Source organism: Spea bombifrons, chromosome 2, assembly GCF_027358695.1.
Source record: "Spea bombifrons isolate aSpeBom1 chromosome 2, aSpeBom1.2.pri, whole genome shotgun sequence".
In the NCBI taxonomy this organism is placed as follows: domain Eukaryota; kingdom Metazoa; phylum Chordata; class Amphibia; order Anura; family Pelobatidae; genus Spea; species Spea bombifrons.
Window position 1 is genome coordinate 459,013 of NC_071088.1, and position 9,370 is coordinate 468,382.

At 49.7% G+C, this 9,370-nt stretch overlaps 1 protein-coding gene and 1 long non-coding RNA gene across 3 annotated transcripts; both read left to right on the forward strand.

The window, feature by feature from the left end:
- The first annotated feature begins 667 nt into the window (after positions 1-667).
- Positions 668-7,813, forward strand: SLC22A15 (solute carrier family 22 member 15). Of its 2 annotated transcripts, none has more exons than XM_053456893.1 (12): positions 668-837; positions 1,035-1,223; positions 2,309-2,441; positions 2,516-2,680; positions 2,767-2,896; positions 4,829-5,041; positions 5,420-5,560; positions 5,650-5,735; positions 6,503-6,623; positions 6,731-6,803; positions 6,967-7,140; positions 7,550-7,813. In XM_053456893.1, exons 1-12 carry the CDS (start codon positions 751-753, stop codon positions 7,625-7,627), a joined length of 1,590 nt encoding a protein of 529 aa, XP_053312868.1. In that variant the 5' UTR covers positions 668-750; the 3' UTR covers positions 7,628-7,813. The 2 variants fall into 2 exon arrangements, with proteins under 2 accessions (XP_053312868.1, XP_053312867.1); XM_053456892.1 differs by having other exon boundaries at positions 678-837; positions 6,967-7,170; positions 7,547-7,813.
- A 431-nt stretch (positions 7,814-8,244) lies between these two features.
- Positions 8,245-9,027, forward strand: LOC128474632 (uncharacterized). The gene is made up of 2 exons (XR_008346379.1): positions 8,245-8,440; positions 8,702-9,027. It is a non-coding gene; the product is annotated as an uncharacterized LOC128474632 (long non-coding RNA).
- The last annotated feature ends 343 nt before the right edge of the window (positions 9,028-9,370 follow it).

Below are 9,370 nucleotides of genomic sequence, written 5' to 3' on the forward strand. Positions count from 1 at the left end.
AGAGGGGGGTGAAACACACTGAGGGGTAATATCTGGAGAGGGGGTGAAACACACTGAGGGGTAATATCTGGAGAGGGGGGTAAAACACACTGAGGGGTAATATCTGGAGAGGGGGGTGAAACACACTGAGGGGTAATTTCTGGAGAGGGGGGTTATACACTGAGGGGTAATATCTGGAGAGGGGGGTTATACACGCTGGGGGGTGATACACGCTGGGGGGGTGATACGTGCTGGGGGGTAATATCTGGAGAAGGGGTTTATACACTGAGGGGTAATATATGGAGAGGGGGGTTATACAGTGGGGGCAATATATGGAGAGGGGGGTTATACACTAAGGGGTGATATCTGGAGAGGGGGTAATATATGGAGAGGGGGTTATACAGGGGTAATATCTGGAGAGAGGGGGGTTATACGCTGAGGGGTAATATATGGAGAGGGGTAATATATGGAGGGGGGTTATACACTGAGGGGTGATATCTGGAGAAGGGGGTAATACACTGAGGGGTGATATCTGGAGAGAGGGGGGTGATATCTGGAGAGGGGGTAATATATGGAGAGGGGGTGATATACGCTGGGGGGTGATATCTGGAGAGGGGGGTTATTATGCAGAGATGAGGATGAAGTCTCTTAGCGTGGGGCTGTTAGGGATACCCTCATTATTGTTGTTTCTGCCCCCTTGCGGGGTATGTGGAGGGCAGTTACCTGCAGATTACGTGTTTGCAGGTTGAGTGTCGCTGGAGAGCCGCCATCATGGAGGTGGAGGGAGCCCTGAAACTGGTGGGCGAGATGGGCGTTTACCAAATGTACCTGAGCCTCTTATTGGCTGTCCTGCTGCAGGTGAGAGATCGAGGCTTCCTGATTTGGGGGGGTTAGGGTCCATCTGTTGGGGTATTTGAGGGGCTGCGTACTTTAACTGCCCCATTGTTGAGGTATTTCTAAGGCGGGGTAGTAACTCTGCCCTGCTGTTGGGGTATTTGCCCTGTTGCCCCCTGTGTTTTGGGAGCTGATCGGGGTTGTTCTGGGTTCCGCCGCAGCTCTACGTTGCCACAGAAGCCATCCTGATCACCATCCTGGGTGTCACCCCGCCGTACCGCTGGGAGGAAGACGGCCCGGGGGCCAATTCCAGCCTCTGGACCCCGGCGGAGAAACTCGGCCCCGGGAACCAGAGCCACAGGGGTGGGTACCCGCTCTTTGAAGGAAATTTCACGTCCATCGTGTCGGAGGTGAGGTGGGGCAGATGGGGCATTCGTTACTTCATGTTGGGTGTTTCTGGCACTATCATTTCTTTAGTACGCGGCGTGAGAGACAGACGCGCTGAGAGACTGCCCGAGAGCGCTGCCACCTGATTCTACATCGCCGCGCTTGGCGATGAGTGAGGACCAATTAAACCAGTCCAACCAATAAAACCAGTCCAGCCAGTCTCCCTGCCCAGAGCACACAATCACATCCGCCTTCTACCCTAACTTTACTTAGTCTGTAGCTGCCAACCGTCCCGAACTTGCTGCCAGGACGCTTCGGGCGCCTGCATGGAGTGGCAGAGATGGAGTGGTGTGTTGACAGACACCCTGTGACATCATGATGCTGCCTGTGTAGTATGGGTGGAGCATGGCATTAAAGCCATGTGTGACATCACTCTTTCAGGTGATTGTGAGAGTCTCCAGCGTGGGATACACTGAGGGGGAGGGGTGACTGGAGAGGCAGGTGGAAACGTCAAAGTAAATCGCCCCCCCCCCGGGAATCACATGACCTAATAATACCCCCTCCCTCCGGAGTAGACACTGTCCCATACCCCGTGTGAGGTGCCGCAGGGTGTGATGGTGCCTATGGACTGGCCGAGAGCGCGCACACCGCTGCCTGTCCCGTCCAATCCGCTTACACACAAAAGGGCTCCCAGAAAGGACCCAGTCATGGGGTAAATTCCACCTGCTGTTCTCTCAACTCCACGCCTCAGGGGCTCCTCATGGGATCTTAGACGTAATCCATAACTGGAGCAAAAGCTGCTAGTAAAAGCCCAAATGACATGAGGACAGCCTGGGGGGGAAGTTACCCCATTATCAGCCCTCACTTATTGTGCACCATTTGGGGCAACAAGACCTACAGATTTCCCCGAACTGAGATCGGGGGCAGTAGTGAAGCAGGGTAATTCAGCGCAGTCTGAGGCAACATTTTCAGTTACTGCCCCTTAGTAAGGATGCGCTTAATAAATATACCCCAGAGAGCCCCGAGACTAAGCAGGGCAAGCGCTGGTCCAGGAAACGCCAGCGTCGTCCTGTGCCTCTTTCTTACCGTTGTCTTTATTCCCCCCCAGTGGCAGCTGGTTGGCGGCGCGGCGTATGAGGTCGGTGCCGCCAGCTCGGTGTATTTCGGAGGGGTCCTCGTTGGGGTGATCACCTTCGGCCAATTATCAGATCGGTTTGGAAGGAAGCCGGTATATGTGACAGGTACCGCGGGGAGCGGGGCAGGAGGGCAGGTTGCCGGGGCCCCTGGAGAGTTCTGATTGGCTGTCCCGTTACAGGTCTGGCTCTGGATATAACCTTCTCTCTGCTGAATGCTCTGTCTCCTTCAATCCAACTGTTCCTGGTCACGCGTTTCGCGGTCGGGGTGATGAATGGAGGGATGTCGCTGGTGGCCTTCGTCCTGCTCAATGAATACATCGGCGCCACCTACTGGGCCCTTGCCGGTAACGTCTCTGCACCCTTTCGCCCCCCCCCCCCACGTGGCCCTTTAATGGGCTCTGTTAATAAATGCGTGTTTCCCCTGTCTCAGGGTCTCTGGCTAACCTGTTCTTTGCTGTGGGAATCGCAAACTTTGCCCTCATCGGGTATTTTATTCGCTCCTGGAGACTCCTGGCGCTGATTGTCAACATTCAAGGCACAGGCGTGTTCCTGCTGTCGCTGTGAGTATCCGTGTGCCACACATGTAACTCGCTCCAGGATTAGTTATACGGGACGGAGAGTATATAATGTATAATATGAGGAATATACAGGATATATAACGGGTTATAAGGACGGGATTAGTTATACGGTGGGAGAGTATATAATATATAATATGAGGAATATACAGTATATAACGGGTTATAAGGACGGGATTAGTTATACGGCCGGAGAGTATATGATATATAATATGAGGAACATACAGGATATAACGGGTTATAAGGATGGGGTTATACGGCCGGAGAGTATATAATATATAATATGAGGAATATACAGGGTATAACGGGTTATAAGGAACGGGATTAGTTATATGGGGGGAGAGTATATAATATATAATATGAGGAATATACAGGGTATAACGGGTTATAAGGAACGGGATTAGTTATATGGGGGGAGAGTATATAATATATAATATGAGGAATATACAGGATATAACGGGTTATAAGGACGGGATTAGTTATACGGTGGGAGAGTATATAATATATAATATGAGGAATATACAGGATATAACGGGTTATAAGGATGGGATTAGTTATACGGGCCGGAGAGTATATAATATATAATATGAGGAATATACAGGATATAACGGGTTATAAGGACGGGATTAGTTATATGGGCCGGAGAGTATATAATATATAATATGAGGAATATACAGGGAAATAACGGGTTATAAGGACGGGATTAGTTATACGGGGGAGAGTATATAATATGAGGAATATACAGGATATAACGGGTTATAAGGACGGGATTAGTTATACGGCCGGAGAGTATATAATATATAATATGAGGAATATACAGGGATATAACGGGTTATAAGGACGGGATTAGTTATACGGGGGGAGAGTATATAATATATAATATGAGGAATATACAGGGATATAACGGGTTATAAGGACGGGATTAGTTATACGGGAGCAGAGTATATAATATATAATATGAGGAATATACAGGGATATAACGGGTTATAAGGGCGGGATTAGTTATACGGCCGGTGAGTATATAATATATAATATGAGGAATATACAGGATATAACGGGTTATAAGGACGGGATTAGTTATATGGGGGGAGAGTATATAATATATAATATGAGGAATATACAGGATATAACGGGTTATAAGGACGGGATTAGTTATACGGGGGGGAGAGTATATAATATATAATATGAGGAATATACAGGATATAACGGGTTATAAGGACGGGATTAGTTATATGGCCGGAGAGTATATAATATATAATATGAGGAATATACAGGGATATAACGGGTTATAAGGACGGGATTAGTTATACGGCCGGAGAGTATATAATATATAATATGAGGAATATACAGGATATAACGGGTTATAAGGACGGGATTAGTTATACGGCCGGAGAGTATATAATATATAATATGAGGAATATACAGGATATAACGGGTTATAAGGACGGGATTAGTTATACGGCCGGAGAGTATATAATATATAATATGAGGAATATACAGGGATATAACGGGTTATAAGGACGGGATTAGTTATACGGCCGGAGAGTATATAATATATAATATGAGGAATATACAGGATATAACGGGTTATAAGGACGGGATTAGTTATACGGCCGGAGAGCATATAATATATAATATGAGGAATATACAGGGATATAACGGGTTATAAGGACGGGATTGGTTATTCGGCCGGGGAGTATATAATATATAATATGAGGAATATACAGGGATATAACGGGTTATAAGGACGGGATTAGTTATACGGCCGGAGAGCATATAATATATAATATGAGGAATATACAGGGATATAACGGGTTATAAGGACGGGATTAGTTATATGGCCGGAGAGTATATAATAAATAATATGAGGAATATACAGGATATAACAGTTTATTAACCCGTGTTTCCCCTGTATAGGTGTATCCCGGAGTCTCCACGCTGGCTGTACGCGCAGGGCCGGCTCCGAGAGGCGCAGGACTCTCTCATGTTCCTTGGACGCAGAAACTGCAAGAAACCTTGCGCCATTTCCCTCACTCCGCGGAGGAAAGATCCCACTCCAGCTGCTAATGTCCTCACCGTATACCGTCACGCAGTACTGCGGCACCGCACGCTCGTCATGATGTATGCTTGGTATGTTATATGCCCCTTCTGCCCCAGCCTCACAGCGCCATGTGTTAAAGCTCTGAGTGCACATAGGTGTGCGAGTCTTTACGGTCCTCGTCTTGGTGCCGATCGTCCTCCATACCTGCGGCATCCGCCTGCAATAAAACTTTTATTCTAACGTTATAGGGACCCCTGTTTAATATGAAGAATCCATCCTGGGGCCCCTTGGCGCCATACTGTAAGAGGTTGCCTGTGGCAGTTATTGGGGCAGGCCAGTGGTTGAGTCTCAGGCGGTGAAAGGATTTCCGCTCTTGCTATGAATGGGAATATTTCAGCGAGTCTCCGTGTTACGTGTTCGTATGTTGCACTTTGCGTGTGCGCTGACCCCGTGGTGTCCCCTGGCAGGTTCGTCTGCAGTCTGGTGTATTATGGACTCACTCTGAGCGCCGGAGACCTCGGGGGGAACGTTTACCTGAACCTTGCGCTCTCCGGTTTGGCTGAGATTCCTGCCTACCCCCTGTGCATGTACCTGATCAACCACAGACGGTGAGTGCTGGTGTGAGCGCGTCTCGGCATGCGCGGTCCAACGAGCCGTTTCATGCGTCCAGGCAGTAACGTCATGCATTTCCCCTCAGCTGGGGCCGGAGGAAATCGCTGGCGGGGTTCCTGTGTTTCGGGGGATTATCGTGTTTGGTTGTCATGTTTTTTCCAGAGAAGAAAGGTAATTGCTGCGCAGCCTGATCTACCCCTCTGCACACCATGCATCCTGTGCTAATCCCGCCCACTATATATATATATATATGTATTATATACACAGACACAACTTCCATCTTGCGCTAATCCCGCCCAATATATGTGTGTGTATATATATATATATATGTGTGCGTGTGTGTGTGTATATTTATATATATATATATATATATGTGTGTGTGTGTGTTTGTATGTGTGTGTGTGTATATATATATATAATTTACACCTTATGCCTCTATACCCGCTTTATACACGGATCCCGTGAAAGTAATCACCCGCTGTACAGGGCAGCCTTTACACAAAACCCGGGAAGAGGTGCAGCAGCCAGATCACCGCGCATGGATGGCTGTTTTGTCCTTCATGGCTTAGGGAAGCAGGAGAAATACTAACATGAGTTATGGTGGGTAAAGGTGATGGAAATCCTTTTCCACTTATAATTAAGGGGGTAGTAGAAGTATTACCGTATTGGCTCGGATATAGGCCGCCCCCGTATATAGGCCGCACCCTAAAAGTTTGGTGCTTTTTTAAAGAAAGAGTTTTCTTGCATCCTGCGCTAATCCCGCCCACCCCTTATATATATATATATATATATATATATATATATATATATATATATATATATATATATATATATATATATATATATATATATATATATATATATATATATATATATATATATATATATATATATATATATATATATATCATACACCCAGCGTGCTGTTGCCCCTGCAGGTTCCGGGGCGCTCCTGGTACTGAACAGTCAGATGTTGTCTCTTCTCGGTAAACTCAGTATTAGCGCGTCTTTCAACATCGTGTATATCTACACCTCGGAGCTGTACCCCACCTCCGTCAGGTAAATGCCCTCTTTTGTTAACTCTTTGTTATTATGGAGATATTGATTATGTTGCAGAATATTCAGGGTGGATCTAACGGCCCCGCCGGGCCCCTGTGTCTCTCCAGGAACCTGGGAATGGGAGTCTGTTCCATGTTCTCACGCTTTGGCGGAATTATTGCCCCGTTTGTTCCAAATCTGGTATGTTTGCGGCAGGAGGGGGTCGGGGGGTCATGAGGTCACCCCGCAGCAGATACCCGGACGCCTTCGGCTCTGGCCACGTCAGTCTCGCTCTCGTTTGTGCGTCTTGTTGGGCCCTTCCGGGCCCGGTGGCCCCTAACCTGCTGTATGTTTTCTCGCCTAGCGCTATGTCCAGCCGTCGCTCCCGTTCATCGTGTTCGGAGTCGCCGGCCTCTCCTCGGGATTCCTCAGCCTCCTGTTACCCGAGACCTTGCGGGGTCCTCTCCCCGAGACGCTGTCGGACCTGAGTGTCGGCTCGTACCGCAGGCTGGGAGAGGAGGAGGAGGAGGACGACGAGGTATCTCTGGGCCTCCTCAACGGGGACACGGTGCGTGGAACAGAGGCCTTAACCCCCCCTCCCCGCGGAGAGACCTTAACCCCCCCTCCCCGCGGAGAGACCTTAACCCCCCCTCCCCGCGGAAAGACCTTAACCCCCTCCCGCGGAGAGACCTTAACCCCCCCCCTCCGCGCGGAGAGACCTTAACCCCCCCTCCCCGCGGAGAGACCTGCCCCCACAGTGTGTACAGAGGACAGAGGCTTCCTTACAGCACAGAGGAAAGGAGGTTTGTGTGGGAGGTGCAGGAGGAGCCGTTAAGATGTGGAATTGACTCCCTTACGGAGGTGGTTTGGGGTAAATTCCTGGGTAGGAGGCCGGTTCTAGCGGCTTTGAGCTGATTGCTCTCTCTCTCTCTCTCTCTGTTTAGGAGGAACGAATTCACCCCGTGGGGCTGAGCAGCGAGGATGAGGAGGAACTTTTTATCGAGGAAGCTCAGCCTGTGAAGTAACCGCTGAGGAGTCCTGGGGGCCAGTGTGATGGGCCGGAACCCCATGGCGAGCTTCTCAAGGGGCAAAATCATCATCATGACCCCCCAGGATCTGCAAAGATCATAACGGCCAGGAAGAGGTCAGACCACGGCCGTCGCAATCTGCCCCAAAAGAACGGGATCGTGGAATCGATGAGCTGAAGAAAATCTGGAATGTTGGGGGAATGGCGGCCGGGCCCCGTGTGATTAGGGTATCCTGGGGGCCCAAAGTAACGCCCGGATCTTGTATGGACTGGACAGCGGCTGGAGGATCGCGGAGGCCGGAAAACGTGTCCTGGATCCCATATAGAAACTCGGGCTCTGACTCAGGGGCCACAGTGCGCGTTACCGGCTTCAACTTCAGCTTCATCAGGGATCTGCATCCGAGGCTGCCGCTACTCCTCCTGTTCCTGCCCCGGAGGGAGTTCCTGCCTCTTTGAACCTGCTATTCCGCTTCCTGATAGATTTGCGGGAGATCGTACCAAATACCGTACATTCATTACCTCCTGTCAAATCCTGATCCCAGTCCTGATTGGAGCAGAGGAAGCGTACAGTTACCGCCCCCCCCCTCAGGGCTGAATATTCTGCCCCCCCCCCGGGGGGTTGGAGCAGAGGAAGCGTATAGTTACCAGCCCCCCTCATGGCTGAATATTCTGCCCCCGCGGGGGTTGGAGCAGAGGAAGCGTATAGTTACCGCCCCCCCAGGGCTGAATATTCTGCCCCCGCGGGGGTTGGAGCAGAGGAAGCGTATAGTTACCAGCCCCCCTCATGGCTGAATATTCTGCCCCCGCGGGGGTTGGAAACCAGGAATGATGGAGCGCATATACATAGGGGAAGGAAACAAAAGCAAATACAATAGTGTGATATTGTAAAAAATGTGTATATTTATAATGTGTAAGTTCCACTCACAAAAGGACTGGATAAAGCAGGCTCATCAAATGTCAAGCTTCTTAAACTGTATGTATGTAAAACCACGGGGGTTGGAGCAGAGGAAGCGTATAGTTACCCCCCCCAGGGTTGAATATTCTGCCCCCGCAGGGGTTGGAGCAGAGGAAGCGTATAGTTACCGCCCCCCCCCCAGGGTTGAATATTCTGCCCCCGCGGGGGTTGGAGCAGAGGAAGCGTATAGTTACCGCCCCCCCCAGGGCTGAATATTCTGCCCCCGCGGGGGTTGGAGCAGAGGAAGCGTATAGTTACCGGCGCGTTTCCTGCCGACCAAATAGGGGTTTTCTAATGAAATGAGTTATTTATTGTATTTTTTTATCACTAAACTACCCCGGGCTGTGCCTGCCGGGGGCATCTCGCTACCTCCTGTACATGAAAGTGCCTCTGGGCTGTGAGTGCGGCCCCCCAAACCCACCAATAAACTGACTCAAAATAAACCTTCGGACTCGCTGCTTTATTGGAGACCGGGAGGACTCGGTGTTACCCGAGAAGGGGTACTAAGTATCTATTAATGTGGGGGTGCTCTGTTACCTCGGGAGAAGTACTGAGAGTACTATTAATGTGGGGGTATGTAATATTACCCCAGGAGGGGTACTGTATATGAGAAACACGGGGCACTGAATGCTAATACAGGGTGGGGGTACTAAATATTACCCCGGGAGGGGTATGAGACTCACGGGGCTGTGGCCGGGGCTTCTATAATGATCTCCTGGTTTCCCAGCCAATCCCCATCCTGCAGATCTGATCAATATCCCGGTGGGGGGGGGGCATGGTACAGAT

Coding starts and splice junctions, on each gene's coding strand:
- SLC22A15 (XM_053456892.1), top strand. CDS start 751: ATGGAGGTGGAGGGAGCCCTGAAACTGGTGGGCGAGATGGGCGTTTAC. Junction 5,561..5,649: donor TACCTGATCAACCACAGACG/GTGAGTGCTGGT, acceptor ATTTCCCCTCAG/CTGGGGCCGGAGGAAATCGC. Junction 6,804..6,966: donor CCCCGTTTGTTCCAAATCTG/GTATGTTTGCGG, acceptor TTTCTCGCCTAG/CGCTATGTCCAGCCGTCGCT.